Consider the following 19,409-nt stretch of genomic DNA (forward strand, 5'->3'; position numbering starts at 1 on the left):
AAAGTCTTACCAGATTTGAAAATGTGTCGATGCAAAAGCACAAACTGTAGGAAAACGTTGTGTTATTACAGTATATGTTTAATAAACGTTTTTCTCCTTCATCAGAAGGCTCCAGTGAGCAGAGGAAGAGGACATGAGCCCAGGAAAAGTCTCTCATTTTCAGCTCCGGCAGATCTGAACCTGGCCTCTCAGACAAACAAGCAGAGCCTCAGTTTCTATAAACCACATTCCAACTCTCTCCCAGCCACCACTGCTTCAAGCCAGCCTCACCACTCTCCTGTAGTAACACCTAAACCTGCTGCCACGAATAAGTCAACAACACTTTTTAATGCAGTTGCCTCCAGATCTGCTAATGTTACATTTAACCCCAACATCTTTACTTACCAACATTTAAAAGCAGATGTATCTAAAACTACAGCGTCTGCTCTTTCTAGCTCATCCAACTGCCCTTTTGCTGCTATGGCTCCTAATGAAGCCAAATCCACCTCAAACAGTGGCACTAAAATGACAATATCCCCAAAAGTGACAAAGCAAGTCACCACTATCGCCAGCGTATCTGATGCAAGACATACAGCTTCAACTCCTTTAACTCTGAGGACCACTACCTATGACTCTAATGTCTTAATATGTTCTGACACTAATTCAAAGACCTCTGCCTCAGACATGACTGCCCCTGGCAAATCAACTGCCCCCAACTTTAATATTTCTAATGGTGCTGCCCCTCCATATGATGGACTTGTATTCACTGCATCTGGGACTCAATCAGCTCATCGCTCTCCTGAGAGATCCAACAAGTCTGCCAGAAGGACCACTGCTGCCCAAGATAAGACAAAGACAATAAGACCGGGACCAGGTAACACACACATTACACAAGACACCAAAGTAAAACACGCCATTGCTTAAAGTCCTGGTGGAAGAAATTCTTGTTTTTGTAAAAAGTTGGAAATGCCTTTATTGATATGACAAAAAACTACTCTCACTGAAAGTTTGCACACTGTCCAACACACTTTCTACCTAATATTGTATTAGTTTGGTTGCATATTCCTGCGTTGTGATGGCACCCATCCTTGATACGGGCCATTCTCTCTTTTTATCTCTTCTATTGGAGAAAATGCTGTATCGCATTCTGACAGTTTGCTGTTGTTGCTTATTGCCAACATAACACACTGCAGTAAATGAATATAAGCTTTTGTTGAATTGCTTGAATTCATTAGCGAGTTCTTCATCTGCATGCACTGTGTCTTGTTGTGTTTGTTTATTGTGTTAGAATTTTAGGAATAACATGTGCATCATTAAAGTAGCCATATAACAAAGAAAAAAAAATGGAAGTGGTAAACTGGTTATTTAGGCAACATTGCATATGCTGCATGTACAGCATGAACAACCAGGTAAAGCATCTCCTTATTGTGCTTCACCTTTCTTTCTTCTTTACCCCCCCCCCCCCCCCCCCCACGTGCAGTAACGGCACGTTTGTGTACGGATACAGGGTAGGCAGAAAAAACTGGCAGGTACACTGACACATGGACTTTGATTCTGAAAGATTTGTTGGTCTAAAAGGTTTGATTTTTTCATTTAAATTACCTCTCAGGTGTTCATAGATGGGGACTTCCACAAATCTGTCATGAGCTCAGCGTGCACCAAGGTATCAGTCTCTCCTCTCAAACTGTTCATCACTGCATTCTGTTACTACCACAAAAACAAACCAGAGCAATTCATGTGCTGCATATTTTGTTTCCTTTTCTACAGTGTATTGTAGAGAATGTCGACCTAAGTGTCCCGGTCCATATCAGTGTCCAAACGTTGGGATCTAATGGTCTGAGTTCAAACAGCGTCCACATCATGTACAGGACCTCAGTCAGGGCAGACCAGCACTGACTGACTACAACATCTCACACTGTGGTTTAGATCAACAAGTAAGGCCAGTCATATTAGAAACCTCTGTATTCCCCAGTTTTACTGTGTCAAGTGTAGAGACGTTTTATATTTGCTCTTTTTGTCAGTGTCGCTGTACAGTTTTGACACCTTCTCAGTGAAAACCTTCCTCACCAGGCCGAGGTGTGAATGGTAAGTTCTGTGCATCTTTGGGTCTGCATGTTTGTGTTTTTGTATTAGAACAGTATGTTTGTCTGCAGCTGCATTAAGTATTATTAGTATTATTGATTGACTGATTGATTGCACTGCAGCTATGGGTTTGTAATACTGTTTTGTTGTCTGATGGAATGTTTCTGTTTCATCGTGTATGCTTTGTTTTATCTGTGAAACTGTGTTTGCTTTGTGATGTCAGAAAAATTTAAATGTAAAATCCTATAAAATCTTATCTATTTGATATTTTTAAAAGGCTTAAATATTGTTTTCTATACCAGAATTGATCTTCTTCTGTTTTTTGTTTTCCAGCAACCTTTGATTTAAAAAAAAAAAAGATTTACTGATGCAAAGATTGAGAATATATAGTACAGTGACAATCTATTTTTCCCTCTGTTCTCCCTTGTGTGTGTGTGTGTGTGTGTGTGTGTGTGTGTGTGTGTGTGTGTGTGTGTGTGTGTGTGTGTGTGTGTGTGTGTGTGTGTGTGTGTGTGTCTGCCCTTCAATGCACAGCCATCTATAGCTATCTATAGCAACCCTCTGAGGGACCGTCCTAACTTCCACCTCAGCGGAGACACCGTCACACTGCTGGAATACGCTCTCCACGTGAGGCTCAGGTCAACCAATCAGAAAAGCTCAGCTCATGTGGTCATTACCTATGAGCATGTAGTGACCTGCAACTAGCCACTAAACCTCAAAATGATTAACTGAAGATGTCAAACTAAACACCGCATAAGATTCCTGGCTCTGCGCTGAGAGTTAATCTGCATGTAAAAGCATGTGAGGATTGGCCCCATCCTTGTTGGAAGAACTTCCTGTTTCAGAGTCCCACCCACTGGATTCACCTCATGAATGCCAGGTGAAAGGCCAGAGCGGCTGCCAATCAAACAAGTCTGAAAAACAACTGCAAGCAAATGTTGATAAAGCCAAGCTCAGTCACACTGTCAAAAGCTGCCTGTGACCCCTACATTTACTAACACAGGAGGGACATCTGCATCTGCTGCACACTTTTACACTGTGTTAAACTCCGACAGATTGTGTGTCACATTGCTTCATTGAAGATCCCCACTGCTGCCTCTCTGGACTCTGTGACGTGAACAGCCGGCCGATGGGACATTTACTGTCTGAAAAGTGTTTTTTAAAGCAACACTTGCTGTATAATGTGCCGACACAACATTTACCCGCGGGTCATCTTACTTGATTTTTACACATGAAGCCAAATATGAGAAAAGAAGATTCACTCCAAAGACTGATCTGTTTCCTACTCCTCATAGGTCTACGTGATTTCTTTAAACACAAAAGCCAGATGTTATTTTAGTTTTAAAATTTGCACACAATCATTAATTAAAAAAAAGAGAATACCACTGATATTTTTTGTAGAGAATATTATAAAAAATATGCCAATGGTGTATTCAAGATTATACCACATATGTCTTTTTGTATGAGTGACACTTTGTCTTTCATACCTAATCGATGTCATGTTTGCACGCTCACATTGACTTTTGTTTTATACAAAGTTCACAACACACACGTGGTGTTCTTTTGCTACTTACTGTATGTACGAGTGTGGAGTGACCATGGTGCAGCAAATGTATTTTTCTATCAGTAATTGATAATATTGATTTCCCATTTATTGCTTTCAACTGTATAGAGAATAAATGTTTATATGATATTAACTGTCATTACAGTGTCTGTCTCTCTCCCTCTCTCTGTGTGTATATGTGTGCGTGTGCTTGTGCGTGTGTGTGTGTGTGTGTGTGTAAAATCAATTGAAAGATGCAGAAAATGGCTTTTTGTCTTTGCAGAGCTGTTTTGTAGATTGTTTTCCCACAACAGCAACAACAAGCTTCTCTGATCAAGCTTCCTGTGTAGATAAAGAGTTATACCATAATATTCAACTTAAACACCACCCACAAATGAACATTAGATGGCAGCGATTCTCAGAGTGAAAACCACAGTCCATTGACTTTGTGGGTAGTGCTGTGTGTATATTTGTGTGTGTAGCTCAGTCACTAAATCTGACAGGTGCTTTCAGCAGAGATTTAGTAGAGTGGATGGTGCTGATGTGCATTTTGCACACAAAGACTTGCTCACGTAGCCTAAAACATCTTAGTGTCTGTTCTCCCATTCAGTGTTGTAGCCACTAGACAATTTTCGTCCACTACTCACTTTGAGGGAGCACAGAAATTTGAATCTTGATCTCTGAGTTATGATTGATCAAGCTGCCAAGCACCACAGTGAGATCATCATATCATCGTACAAAACCTGGTATTTATCAGGCATTAGTCACATAGCCTATCAAACATTGTACAACAACAAACCAGCCATAAACGTGAGCACAATCAGACTTAGCTGTCTCATCTTAAAGATGGAGTAAGCGAGTTTAATCCAATACACTTTTTGTCTAGCCAGCTGTCCGTTCTGTGCAGTTGCTGAAAAAACTAATCATGTTCCTACACAGCCCTGGCTCAGCCACTGGAGACATTTTAGCTCGTGCCCAGGACAAGGGAAATAAGAAGAAAAAAGGGGAGATGGGGGGGAAAGGTGGCAGTGGGAGAGAGAGACAGTAAATCTGGCACATGCTAAAAGACAGTGCTAGTTTAGGGATTAACAGGGGAAGGAGCAGAAGCAGTCTACTCTTCTGCCAGACCTCGTGGAGTTTTGTCTGGGGGGGATTGAGATCTTATCTGCTGCGATCGTCCCACACCCAAATAACAGGCACACAAAGAGCAGGGTTGGCAAAAAATCTTTATGATGTTTTGACAGTTCACCGGCCCACCGGGATTCGTCCGGGTAGTCCCGATGGTCAGTCCAATATGGTGAGAGACCTATGAGAGTTCAAATGCATGAAGACAGATGTGTCGGTTGCTCTGCTTCTGCTTGACAGGTGGGTAACATTTATCTGCTGTGTTTCACAGAGCTGATAGGTCGGAAATGTTTTATCCCGTTTGCTAATGTTTGTGATAGTAATGATAATCCCGACTGGTTAGTTAACAGGCAGGTACTGTTTTATCACATTTGTGTGTCCGGTAACATTAAACTACTTGCCAGCAGAGATAGACAGGAAATGCAGGGAGAGAGAGTAGGAGGTCTCCCAGCAAATGGTCCGGCTGGCCAGTGCTGGGGACTCGCTGCTCAGGGCATTTGAACCCATGTGGTATGCACCCCGACCATTCAGCTCTCAGGTCGCCCCGCATATTGTTTGTTTGATGACGTTTTATATTATAAGTTTTATTCTGTTCCAGCTATGAGAATGAGTATCCACTCCCATGCCTTATAAGACGCTCTGAATTACTTTCTCCAATTTTAAAGATGATTTTTACTCCCTTTCCTCAAAAACATTCATGTTATTAAATCCAAAGCTGATCCAGAGCTGTGGAGAAATGCTTTCGCACAGGAAAGAAATGAGTGAGCTGAACTATGGTGCTATGTGCAGTGGCAAGTGGGGTGGCCACGGCTACCCCAGGCCACCACCTGGCTCCGCCACTGGCCCCATTCAATACGAACTAGGCACAACACCAAAAATTCAAGTGAAAAAAGAGAAAGAAGCATCAGCAGCAAAAAGCAGCTTAATCATCACCTGCTGTGCTCGGCAGCTTTGGGAACTCCTCTGAGAACGTTGTTGCTCATGCTCAGCAGAAAGTCTACCTGGTGGAGGAGGGAGAGTGCGTGTTTGCATTTGTGTGTGTTTGTGTTCAAGAGTGTATGTGTATGAGCTTAGGAAGAAGGAGTTCAGTATACCACAACTGTGTGGAACATGCTTCTTTTGACCTTCTCCTCTACTGCTCTTCCTCTGCTTCTTCCTCCCTCCTGCCTCAGTTTCTCAAATAAAGGTGTGCATGAATGTCAAATGAACAAATGGGCTAAAAGTCCAACATCTTACCCCTTATGCCATTTTGCAGTGGTGGAAAGTAGCTGATTACATTTACATACACAAGTACTGTAAGTTCTCATTTTTACTTTACTTGAATTTTTCACTTTTAAATTGTTTATTTTACTCACCTACATTTATTTGAATATAAATATAAATATTCTACATACAAAACAAAATGATGATGTTATAAAATGGTATAAAAAATAGCAACATTAGCTCCACCTTGACCAAATGCAGCAGTAAAATTCTACTTATAATCCACAAGCAATAATAATACAGTTACATCATATAAAATATTATTTATCTGCATTATTTGCTAATAGTAAGCTACTTTTGCATAAATGGCATTTTCAATGCAGAACTTACACATTTCTTTTTACATTTCAGTATTGCTACTTTTACTTTAGTCAAGGACAGGTTAGAGATATTAGCCCTTGTGTATCTACTCCAAGATTTATTCATATTGGCTATCCTCTACATTAACCATAAAATGTTATCTCATTTGTAGTTTCATGTTTTCTTATCTGCCCCACAAACTCTACATAAGCAAAGATTTGCTAATTATCGAACCTTTGAATCTTGCCCCAGCCTTATTAATACTATATGAGCACATCAATCGATATATGTACCTGTTGGGTTAGACTCAAGTTTTAGATGATCGACTCTGGTCCAGCACTGCACCAACTAAAAAAGCTTCAATAAAAACTGGAGTGCAACTGGCCTCTCAGCTGGACCCACTGCGCTCTGATTACACTCTCCAGGGAGCCTCACCTTCATTATGAACACACACACAAACAAACACACACACACACACACACACACACACACACACACACACACACACATACACACACAACATACATGATGCACAGGCCTCAGTAGTGTGAGCTTAACATCCTGTTTACACGAGTTAATGACCTATGTGTTAATCATTTTCTGTGCTGGAAGGTAATGATGCAAAGCTCAGCTAAGTCTTCTCATGTAGGCCCACAAGGGATTCAGACACACAGGGTGATGGAGGACAGGGGTGGGATGGAGGGAAAACAGTAAAAACTAGTAAAAGGGAAGAGTGTGTATGCATGGCTTGTCACAGGGGTGTCAATAACAACAACTGAGGTCTTAGGACCCCTGCAAGGATATTCTGTTGAGACGCTGGTTTTCTTTCTCTCTATCCTTGTGTGTGTGTGTGTGTGTGTGTGTGTGTGTATTTGTTGTGCATATGTGTCAGAGTGTGTATATCAGCACTGCAGGGGATATCTCCTTCTCACAGGATTGTGTATTTGTGTGCATGTGTATGTGCAGTGATGCAGACAGACAGTTGTCATCAGCAGGGTGTCTTGGGGGGGGGGGGCGGGTTTGCTGGAAAAGGAGGCAGAAGGAGGATGGTGTGTTGAGGTTTTAATTTCACCCACAGGGGACATTGTCAATCCATCATTGCCACTGACACCTTGAGGGTCCGGGGCTCAAGTGGGGTGGCGGTTTGGAGTCGACTTCCACACCCCCAGGGCAACGCTTGCTGCTCACACCCACAGATAGGCTCTAAAAGTGGGTTTCTGCCGCTGCTGTGTCTGGGCAGATGGGTCTTGATGCTGGAAGGTTGTTGTGTTTTGTTGACTTGTCATACAGCTGTGTTGTGGTTATGAGACTGTCTCAACTTAGTGTGTGTGTGTGTGTGTGTGTGTGTGTGTGTGTGTGTGTGTGTGTGTGTGTGTGTGTGTGTGTGTGTGTGTGTGTGTGTGTGTGTGTGTGTGCGTGTGTGTGTGTGTGTCACTGCAGGCATGTGTGTTTGTGTGTGAGTACTGGAAGTTGCATGGATATTGTTGTATTATGCAAACACATTCATACATGCTAAAAATCTCATCATATACAAATTACCAACTGGTGAGCGGCAATTCTTTCTGTATGCGTACAGCTTTGGCATTCTTCTATCGCGTCTTTCTTTCCTCATGTGTTGTGAAGCCTCCTTTTTTTTTCTCAGCATCTCTGTGTCTGTTGTTGTGGCCATATCAGTCCATCTCAGAGCCTGTTATATTTAGAGGGAAAGCACTATCAGAGCTTACAGCTGGCCGCCTGTGATTCAATTCTGACAGATCTACAGCGTTCAAAGCAATCTCCTCTCTTTTTGTCTCGCTCATTTTCCTGCCTTCTCAACCCCCTTCTTTCTCCTCTTCCTCTCACCGTCCTCTTTTCTCTTCACTAGACTACTTTTATCTCTTCTTCTATTCTCCCTTTCGTCAAGATTTTATATTATTTTCGTCTTCATAATTTGAACCAATCTCAATTCTTTTTTTTTCTCCCTTTTCTTTCTTGTTTGCATTCTATCTTTACACACCTTAATCTCCATTTCTTCTCAGTCTCTTTTGCACAATCCTCATTTTCTCCTTTCATCTTTACCATTTTCTCACCCAAGCAGATAACATTACTGCCATTTTTTTTCTTTTAGCCTTTTCGTTTGCCCCCCTTTTCAGTTCAGTTTGAAATGCTTTATTGCTCTTGTGCGTCACAAAAACTCTATCTCTCCTTCAGCTCCTCTTATTTCTTCTCTCCTCCTCTCCAGTTCCCTTTCAATTTTCTCCACATCTTTATCATCCACAGCGACTATCAGGTGCACTCTCTCCTACCAGGCAGCTTCATCACTTTCAGCAAATTCATGTTGAAACAAATATCAAACAACGCAGCCTCTAATTTAGGAAGAAACAAGCAATTAGCTGCTATTACATCCTTGAATCTGTGCGCAAAGGCAACGTTAATCTCATTAATCATGAACAATGGGGGCGGTAATAGAGAAGCATGTTTATGGAAATTTCCCCACACAGTAATCTCCTTCATGCTTAATAGCCAAAACAGTGGTGGTGCCTCAGAAAAAAATCCTCCCCCTTCTTTTTCTCTCACCCAACTTGCTTTTATTTCCTCCACCTCTCCTCTTTTTTTTCTTTCTTTCTTTCTTTCTTTCTTTCTTCCTTTCTTTCATCCTTCTCTCATGTTGTTTTCCTTATCCTACCCTTCCGCTGCGTCTAGGAAATGTGAAGCAGAACATTAAGAGTCTGTGGAAAAGTATTGATCCCAGTCCGTGCCAAAGCTTTCAGCTTTTCTATGGGACATTGAGTTTTACATACCGGCTCCAGCTAACACCTCCCACTCTTGGCAGACTCCCCAGCTCATTCCCCTTCTCCTCCATCACTTTTCTATTTCTTCTGTTTTTTATGCCTTTCATTTGCATTTTTATTGTTTCATTGCTTGCCTCTCTCTCCTCCCCCCATAGTGTCTCATTCTATCTATTTCTTCATTTCTCCTCCTCTTAACTTTGCCTTTATTACTGTTTTCTCTGAATTTTGCATTTTAGCTTTTAACCCAGTAGCCATATACACATATTCGGGACTAAATATAGCCCAGAAGGACATTATAAGATTATCTCCCAGCATCCTTTTTCTCCTTCCTTCTCTCTCCTGCGCTCCTCTTTTCTTTCCCATCTTTCCTCTCTCTTTTAGTCCTTGTCATCTCTCCTGAGTTATGTGCCAGTTTCAGATGATGATGATGATAGTACGGTGTAAAGCCTGGTCAGGATGGATCAGGGGCCTGGTAAAGGTCAACAGTATGTGACCCACTATAAGACTGGTCAAATACAACTGGATCAATGGATTGGCAGTTCTGCTGTCTGGCTGCAGGTATATTGATAACTTGAGATTGGGGTCAAAAGAATCAATAAAGTAGAGGGTCCTGAGATAGCCAATGCATGTACTAGTAGAGAGACAATAAGTAACTAATTACATTCACTCAAGTATTGTATGCTAGTTCTTGGGTGTTTGTGCTAACTTATGTTTGTTCCACTACATTTCCACCACTACATTTACCTTGCAGCTAAAGTTACATGTTACTTTGCAGATTGAGATTTTACATACAGAAATGTGGTCATCTAATTAAATAAAATGTGTTTCAGATTAAACATGCCAACAATATATAAAATACCTAGACCAACAATTATATACTGCCTAAAAACTTCAAGCATATTTCATTTCATTGAGATTTTTTTACATTGCAGTTTTATTACTTTTATTTAAGTAAAGAATCTTAGTACTTTGATTACCACCTATATTACTTTTATGCCCCTTGTTATTAAAATCATTCAAAATGTATCAAATCTCTCTCTCTCTCTCTCTCTCTCTCTCTCTCTCCTTCTATTTTATTTAAGCAGGAATTCTGTCACATTTACATTTTATGTGTCACATTTTTCCTTTCCTTTTCCCCTAAAAAAATATGTAAATGAAAAATGTATTATTGAAAAAAGTTACAAAAACAACAACCTTAACAGTCACTACACTCCCTGGTCATCATGCAGAACATCTAAGCACATGTGTCATGTAAAGCATACAGACAAGTACAGTACAGTAGTATTTCTAATGTCCTATTTAAAAAAAAGAAAGGGCTGAGGAATTTGTTATCATAAATAACTCGTTTTATCAGCTGATGAAGGGTCTTTATGTGTTATAAGGGCTGTGGGAGGGGTTGAGGGAGGAGTGTGTACGGTATGTGTGTGTGTTTGCCTAACAGAGAGAAACAGAAGGAGCGCAGTGTGTTTGCTCTGCTTTGTGGGGAGCTGTCCATTGTCCCTGGCGCTGAAAGTGGATTACTGCTCCCCCACTTAAAAAATTGATAAGCAGGAGAAGAAAAGAAGAAGCAGAAGAGAGAGAAAACCAAGAGGACTTCATGAGATTCCTTCGTTACCCAGAGGTTGACTGCAGACTGAAAGGAAGTTTTGCGGAAACTTGGATTGTAAGCACACCTCAAACCGGCTGTAGTGAGAATTAATTTCTTTGACACACTTCTTCTCACTCTTTCTCTCTTACTTTCTCAACATGTCACACATCTCGCTCTCGAGCAGACACTAATTTGGACACACTCAGAGGTGGGATGCAGAAGGCGGAGGAGGAGTGGGGGAGGGAAGGCAGGGGGAACAGACGGAGATCACGGTTTCTTGTTTTTTCTCCCTCCAGCTCATCAGGACGAAAGGCGACACAGAAAGAAGAGCGCACTCCGCTCCTCTTCTTCCACTCTGTTGGATTCATACTCTCCGCCAGAAGAAGTTGATCATTGATTGCCACTTTGCTCTGAGGGCGCTGCTGCAGCTGCTGGTGTTGCTGGTGCTGGTGCTGCTGATTTTGTCCTGGAAACCCCTGTCCTGCTCTGGCCCCTGCTCAGCCTGCTGTGTCCCGGGTCACTGTCAGGATGGCGGGGTGTGCCAAACGCTGCAAACAGGGGCTTGTCAAGTTTGCCCTGTCCCTGCACAAACTGGTCACTGGGACTCTCATTAAAGGTATGTAAGTGCTCAGATGTCTTTGTATGAATTCAGTCATAGTTCATCTTGTTGCAAGTGCAAGCAAATGTGTGTTTTATGTGTTTAAGTTGTATTGTAGCAGGTAAATTAACTTCTAAGTACTACAAAAGGAGAAGTGAAAGTCCAGTCCACCTCATCTTTCATCTTCAGCTTGTACAATTCTTTTCTTTACTCTCCTCCGTCTGCAGTTGACCTCGTTCTGCTCAGTATGTTCTCCAGAGGGAGGAGTGAAGGAGACAGAGATGAAGGGAGTAAGCAGCTAATAGAGAGGAGAGATAAAGTTGATATAGAGCGGAGTGTGTGTGTGTGTGTATGTGTGTGTGTGTGTGTGTGTGTGTGTGTGTGTGTGTGTGTGTGTGTGTGTGTGTGTGTGTGTGTGTGTGTGTGTGTGTGTGTGTGTGTGTGTGTGTGTGTGTATGTGATGAATGCGAGTAATAAAATGTGTCAGTGTGGCAATGGGGAAGAGGAGCTGTACACAGATGATGCTGAGAGGAAGGGGAGGGTTTTACTATTGTTATTCATTACTCTTTATTTTGTGTGTGCGTGTGTGTGCGTGTGTGTGCGTGTGTGTTTGTGTGTGTGTGCGTATGTGTGTGCGCAGCCATGGTTCGGTGCCTATATTTAAGGGTACTGTGTTTGTGTGTGTGCACGCAGTATTAAAGTAGTATTTTTAAGAGAGAAGGAAAATACACACAAAGCTGCTTGCTTCAGCTCTGCATGCTTCAGAAACTGTATGCAGCACAGCAGCCGCCTGGAGGCACACACACACACACACACACACGCACGCACGCACACACATTTACAGTATAATACTCTTTGAGCCAATTGACATTTTGTCTGGAGGGATGAGGAACATCAAAGAAGTCAGTCACACATATACAGTAGACACACAAAGACATACTCAGATACACACACACACACACACACACACACTTGCACACAAATGTTTGTGGATGGCGCAAGCATCCAGCCACAGTGGGTAGAATTGCCTTCAAGGTCTCTCTCTCACACACACACACACACACACACACACACACACACAACGTGATGAAGGAGCTGCTGCTGAGGTTTAGTTGCGTAACAAATTACTCCTTGGAAGAAAAACTCACATCGCCAAAAGATGAAGCAGCAGTAAACATGAACATAAATTCTCCCACTGTCACACACAAAGGAATAAAGCACATATTTATCCAAAAGCACCCAAACACACACATGCACACGCACACATACACACACACACACACACACACACACACACACACACACACACACACACACACACACACACACACACACACAAAAACACACACATACAGTACATGTATGTAAAAAAAAAAAAAAACACACACACACACACACACACACACGCCACTGATACACAGCCATTAAAACACCCACTCAGACAATAAGGAAATGAGATGCAGGAACTAGAGATCTGGGTCTGCAGAACATCAGACACCCAGGCACACACATTTAGAAACACACATATAAAGACACACATCCACATACAGGCACACACAGGTCTACATTGGCTCTTTTTCACCTTCAGTGGGAGAGAGAGCTTCATCTGCAACATCATATCAGACAACTGTCATAAAGGCAAACGGGCTACACACACACACACACACACACACACACACACACACACACACACACACACACGCACACACACACGCACACACACACACACACACACACAAACACACACACACATAAACATAAACACACTCTCAAATTCCTGCTCCTTAAAGGGCCATTACAATTTTTCAGTTTTATGGATTGTGCTTAAGACCAGCTGCTTGTCACTTTGGGATATTGGTGTTTGAATTGGACATGAAGAGAAGCTGCCCTGTGTCCTCTTTGTCCAAATCGAAGAACACCAAGGGTGGAAATAACTAATAGCCTAACATTTTGTTCTGCTGCTGTATTTTAATAGCAAATATTGAATATGTAAACCGTCTTGGGCTAGTATTTCACTTTAACTTCATTTTCCAGTGCTGGGGTCCATTTTAGATTACCTTCAGATACTGTCTAAATCACAAACTGGATGGTTGTAGTCAGTATGAAGCCATTTGCATTGAACAAAGAGGGAGTCTGTTCCTTTACTTGATTTTATGTTTTTCTAATGTTGTTTAATGGTGTCTATTATTTGAATGTTTTACTTTTCTAAAGATCAATTTTCTGATAAAGATCAGATGATGAAAATGCTGCAGCACTAATGTGTCTATGAAAGTGGGGAGAGTGTGAAGGAGCTTGTTAGAGGACTTAAAGTAATCTAGCTTGAACACTGCTCTTAATGAGAGATACTCCAGTGATTTAGTGTTGCAGTTCCATGGGGACTTATGAGACAGATTTTTAAAAAAGGATGGTTAAAATTAATACACAGACTTTTAGGCTATAGTCATGCTCCCAAGATCCCTGACCTACCATAATGCAACTTGTTACCATATTTCATAAGACATTCTTACACGCCCACCCCCACGTATTTCAAGCTTCACACTCCTACAGGCTGTGTAGAGGTCCTCATGATGAGTAACTTGATTCCCATGTGAAAAATTGGCGGTCTTTCCCTTTAACCCTTTTTTTTTTTACTCTCAATCTGAAATGCAACTAACACTGCGAAACCTACTGCTGCTACTGCTGCTATCTGCTACCATTACTCTTCTACAAAAATTCAGTGTTGTGCTGTGCTTTCTTCTTACCACTGACAGAGAATAAATGTGGCTTTTCTTTAAGAGCTGCAGGCACAAATACAAAAGCCACAGCATGAAGAATCGACTTGTGCAAAGGTCAAAGCACAATAATTTTACTCCAAATATGAACCATCTCTTCAGAATTTATGTATGATTAATTATAAGGAAGCGCAATATGTCATTGACATTCAGTGTAAAGGTAGTTATCCATCCATCTATCCATCCACTCACCACACAGCCACTAAATCTTCTTCTTCAGTCAGATACTGACATTAGAGGGCAGGTAGGTCCAGAAGCCAAGAGGCGTGGCTGCCTAAATGCTACATTTCAGCGTAATTTCACAGACTCCTCTCCAGATGACCTTTAACAGTCAGCGTTTTTGGTCAGTTTACGAGTTACAACAATACATTGTGGGGAAAGAATAGTTTTGCTTCTATTTTCTCAGGAGCAACAGTAGCTTTACACCAGGTCCTGCACTGCTGGTGAAGGAGAAACTACTCAGGGGAAATGCAAATACAAGTTTTCTCACAGGCTTTAGCTCTGTGCAGAATGACTATCAGAGCAGCATTGACCTCTGCTGGTAGCACTGAGAAAATACAAGATACCAGATTTAAAAAAATCCCTTGTACAGTCATCATGTCATTTTTTATGTTTAAATCAGTCCCTGGCAGTAAAGCTCATTGATAGTCAAGGATTTGTACTTGATTCTGATCTTACCTGATCGCGTTTCCTCTTTGAAATTCACGGCACAAATCTGGTGTTTTTTATTCTGTTAGAAGAAAACGTGATGAGAGGAAGAAAAAAGATAAAGGATGGGGATAAAATAAAATAAACTCTACTTGAAAATTTGTCCTCTACATCTCAATGTGGCTTCAATGATAAACAGCAGAATCCACACTCAGTTAAAAAGTCTTTCTTCTACAGTCAAACTTTTTTGCCTGAATCATTTAGGAACCACAGGGACCTGCCAAAATGGGTCAGGTTTTTTAAAAAAAAACTTCATTTCAGCAATGGAGCTATATTTTCAATTAAATTAGTCTCTCAGAGTATCTTTGAATAAATTTAGAGGAATATGCATGTCTAAGAGTCAATAGTATTTCTGTTGAAATGTGTGAAAGTGAAAATTTTTAGCTTATTTTGTAAGTTTAAACAAGACATGAAGATGATTAAATGGACACATATGATCAGAATGGTATGTTTGCACTGGTGGTGCTTTTTCATCTCAGATGTGGTGTGTACTGTAAAATGGGTTGGTGTAAAAAGCTTAGAAAATCTTAGCATATAGTTTTCTACTGTACTGTCATGTTGAGAGTTATTGCAATTTTTTTCTGACTATTTTGTGTTGTTCTTTTCTCCTATCCAAAATCGTTTGTACAACATTCACAGATCAAAATATATTTCATTTTAAAAAATCACATTGAAAATATCTTAACATGGTTGTTTTGGTTAGCAACCTGCATAAATACAGTATAACAGTGATGCTTTTTGTCACATTGTGATATCTGACATGATGTCTGTCAATGTATTGAAGCCTAAAATATCAGTAAAGAATCTTAAAACACAACAATACTAACTTAATTTCTTTTGCTTTCTTTGGCAACATTTTTTTGTTTTCCAGTTCACAGAAATCTCAGACTGCAATTTTCAGGCCTCTCTCCAGCTCTGCTCATGTATTTTAGCTGCAGGCTTATTACAGCAAATCACTTTCATCACTTTGTTTTTCCTCTTTGTTCATCTCTGACTGTCTGTCACTCCCTGCACTGCTTCAGACCTAAACTTCTCCTCAGCTTCCTGTCATCTCCCTGTAAACCCTGTAAACCAAACATCCTGTCAAGCCGTGCCAAGCTGTAAACAGCCTGCATGATTTCACTTATCCTTTCCGTGCAGCCTGCCTTCTGGTGCTTGGTATACAATCCCAACCTACCTGGATGCAGAACAGTGCGCTCTGTGGTGGTCCGGGCACAGGTGATGGCCCCTGATGTTAGTTATCAGCAAACAAAACCCTGTTTGGCTCAGAATCTGTTGCGAAACACAGAAAATACAACTGAGTTCAGCAAGGAAGCTTGCAGCTACTTGAATCTCATGTTAGCCTGAATCCATCTCATGACCTGTATTGCATCCCAGTTTTTTTATTGTCTATTTTACCACCTCACACTATTTAATGAAGCAATGAATTCTTCAGAAATTAACTCAGATCCTTAAACTGGTTTATATTTGTGCCTGGAGGATTTGTGGTAATCAGAAACAAAGACCCTTCAGAGGAAACTTTCCTGGAGGAACAAAACAAGAAACTTTAAATGTGCTAACTCCTCTCTGTCTTCAAAGCGCTCTTCTGTTGGGAATGAGAGGAACATGCAATGTTAATCATCCTTCTCCTCCTTCCTGTCTGTTTACCACCTCGACTGAAAAAGCTGATTTACGAAAGGAAAGAAAAAAAGGAAGCTGTCGTTCATTAATGACAGCTCACGGCAACAAATGACTCCACTGTCCTAAAATTAAATTTTTTATTGTTTAAAAAGACTTATTTTAAAGTTGAGGATAATTTATGTTATTTTTTGTGTGAGTGAAGCTTCAAATGTTTGGATTCCTGACTCTGTCTCAGTGTTTTGTGCATCTTTTCTTCAGATTTGTGTTTCTCAGATTGCACAGAAGAGGGCGTCATATTACTCTTTCTTATTTGTCACCATCACTTTAACCACACACTCTCACACTGTCAGAGCAGATCAGAGCAGAAGAGAAGTTGAGTCTGAACCAGATGAAGCCTTAAATATTCAGAGTCTCAAAGTGCTTGCTGATGAAGCGGCTCTTCCTCTGATGGTTGATGAACGATGACGAACACTGACGCAGATCTTCAGAGTTCGCTGGCACTGGCCATGAGCACTCAGATCTGAGGTGTTCCTCAGAAGTGTTTAATGAAATATTCAGCAGCTCCATTTTTTTCCCATCAGGTATTCGCTTCATGCCCCCCCCCCCCTCTCACTTTGAGTCAGTGGGACTTGGCTGCACGTTTGTATTCTGAGAGGAGCAGGAGGGAAAGTAGGGTGGATGAGTAAATGACAACAGAGAGCAGGGAAGAAAGAAAAATGAGAGAATGGAAGTACTTGTATTTGCACATGCTTGCGAGTGTGAGTGAGCACATGTCTTTGTGCACATATACTTTGATGTGGATATTAGCTTGTTCCCAGTGTGCTACACCTGTGGGTGTGCTGCTGCTGCTTAGCTCCAAAATGCTGTCATATCACTTTTAATGCGCCATAGGGGACGCAGTGCGTGTTCAATACAAAATGTAATGCATAATAACAGTCAGCGTTTTAGGTCAGTTTAAGAGTTATAGCAATAGAGTTACCAACGCTGTAATCAATCCCCAAGCTGCACACAATTAACACCTCCATCACTCTCATCTGCTGAGGGGGGAGGAAAAGGGAGACACGGAGGGGGAGAGTCAATAGGAGTGTTGGTATTCGGGTCACGCAAATCACTGGGGCACTGTAGGTAAAGAAATAAGACAGCTGCAGTTAACACAAATGTAAATTGCATTTTCATTTGCACTTTTGAAGAAGCAAACACCCTGGTGTGTCGTGTGCGATATAAATGTCTGTGTCCAGGAATAGTAGTGGAGGGTGACGGGGCTTCAGTACAGTAGCACCCACAGGCAAGGTGAAGCTGTCTGTAAAACATTTATGGGAAAAAGAAACAGTAAATATGTCAGCAAAGCTCAACTTTGAATAGATAAACAGCTTGGTGTTAGTGTGATTCTTACTGGGTAATGTTCTGTGCAAGTTCACCTCAAGCTGACTAGATTTTAAAGAGCTCTGCGAAATGTGCCATCTGTGTATCGACCAAAGGGAGTAGGTTGGATGTTGTCCGCAAAGTGGAGTTTTTCACATCTTGACAGGTGACATGAAGTATGTGGGCGGTGGACATTGGTGAATCTTTCCCAGAGATTCACTGATTCACTGACCTTGAGGCAAGAAATAGATGGTTGTCATGGAGAGAAAGCTAAAGACAGCGCAGATTCACCATCACAGGCCCCTGTTCCTTCAAATACAACACTATTACCACTGATCAGCCGGGCACCAACACTAGTCTTGTTTTGAGTTCACTTACATGACTATTATGAGAGGCAGATTTTCTTACTCTGTGTGGCCACACACATAGTTTTGGTTTAACTTGTTCAGGTTTTGATATATCTGTCTCTGAGATTTCTGCCTCCTTTTGTTCTTGGCACTTACAGTATTGAAAAATTACATTGAGCTAACAGGGGGCTGAAGTGTTTCACAAAAAAAGGAAACTTGAATTACCAGCTCATGGTTGTTTGCCTCGGCCAACCTGCCAAGTTGCAGGAAATATGGTCACAATCTCCCCTTACTGAGTTAGTGCTTCTGCAGAGCATCTTGATGTCACAGTGAAGTTGACCTTTGACCATTTGGATATAAAATGTTATCAGGCCAAAAACTTGTTTTGTGAGGTCACTGTTACCTTGACCTTTGCCCTTTGATCTTTGACCACCAAAATCTAAACAGTCCATCCATGGGTCCTTGTGAATGTAAGGCCTTGAAGTTCTATCAATATGCCCCAGCTCTGGGTATCTCTAGTGCAGAGTTATAAAAATCTTATTATTACGAGATATTCTAGAGTAATGAAATGAGAATCCTCAGAACTTTCCTGAGATCATTCGTTTTTAAGATTTCTTCAGTATTAAAGTGATTCAGTGCAAGTCAGTGAATCCATGGCATCTGTTCTCACAAGTAAAAACCTGTGTAGTATAACATATTCCAAACAAAATACTTTGTTGGTTTCCTTTAAATAAAAGTTTGAGGCCCAAACAGATGACCTAATACAAAAACCTACAAATTTGTGTGGCAGAGTTTCTTATTTTCTCTCCCATTAATCATCTCATGGCGCCTCAGATGAATCTGGAGACCCTTTGGGTGGGGGGCAGACCCTGAAGCCGGAAACCATTGGACTTAACGACCTAACATTTTTGGCCACCAGGGGGCAGCAGAAAAATCACAACAGCACAACATTGACATATCGTCACCTGCAGTTGCAATGGCGAACCTGCCAGAAAACACAACATACGCATCCAGCTGTTGTGAAGCAGCGTTATCATTCATTTGGAGTCGTGTTTCTGATCACCTGGTGAATGTAAGTCCACGTTCAAACTTTGTTTGTGAGGGAAATACTCGGCTCTTCAGCCGCTAAATGCTCCACTAAGTTCACCGTCTAGCTTGCTAGTCATTCATTTGGTGCTCAGCAGGTTGTGAAAGTACAGTTTAGCATTATGCTGAAAATGCCTGCTGCTCCTGGAAGCAACACTACCCCCCCCCCCCCCCCCCCCCCCACTCCCAAAGTAGTCATTTGATCACTTGTTAAATCCTATAGATCATCAGTTCACTTACAATCAGCTTCATTTGAGAAGCTGAAA

At 41.4% G+C, this 19,409-nt stretch overlaps 2 protein-coding genes and 1 long non-coding RNA gene across 8 annotated transcripts in view; all 3 read left to right on the forward strand.

Annotated features, from left to right (window-relative positions):
- The window catches only part of jakmip1 (janus kinase and microtubule interacting protein 1), a 33,952-nt gene extending 32,522 nt beyond the window's left edge, over positions 1-1,430 (forward strand). For 4 of the 5 annotated variants that reach the window (XM_056382808.1, XM_056382809.1, XM_056382807.1 and 1 more), the window contains one exon: positions 106-1,430. In XM_056382808.1, coding sequence (XP_056238783.1) covers positions 106-903 — 798 coding nt within the window. In that variant the 3' untranslated portion in view covers positions 904-1,430. The remainder of the gene's footprint in view (positions 1-105) is intronic. The other variant, XM_056382811.1, reaches the window with a different exon arrangement.
- A 24-nt stretch (positions 1,431-1,454) lies between these two features.
- On the forward strand, positions 1,455-3,764 carry LOC130173486 (uncharacterized). Its single transcript, XR_008828427.1, has 5 exons — positions 1,455-1,487; positions 1,589-1,642; positions 1,747-1,913; positions 2,001-2,064; positions 2,596-3,764. It is a non-coding gene; the product is annotated as an uncharacterized LOC130173486 (long non-coding RNA).
- Positions 3,765-10,591: 6,827 nt separating this feature from the next.
- Positions 10,592-19,409, forward strand: part of LOC130173751 (Kv channel-interacting protein 1) — a 38,483-nt gene continuing 29,665 nt past the window's right edge. The window contains exons 1-2 of one of the 2 annotated variants that reach the window (XM_056383219.1): positions 10,592-10,726; positions 10,948-11,267. In XM_056383219.1, the coding sequence (XP_056239194.1) occupies positions 11,180-11,267 (88 nt within the window). In that variant the 5' untranslated portion in view covers positions 10,592-10,726; positions 10,948-11,179. Of the gene's footprint in view, positions 10,727-10,947; positions 11,268-19,019; positions 19,130-19,409 lie in introns of those variants that run through there. The other variant, XM_056383222.1, reaches the window with a different exon arrangement.

This window comes from Seriola aureovittata, chromosome 8 (genome assembly GCF_021018895.1).
Source record: "Seriola aureovittata isolate HTS-2021-v1 ecotype China chromosome 8, ASM2101889v1, whole genome shotgun sequence".
Classification (NCBI taxonomy): Eukaryota; Metazoa; Chordata; class Actinopteri; order Carangiformes; family Carangidae; genus Seriola; species Seriola aureovittata.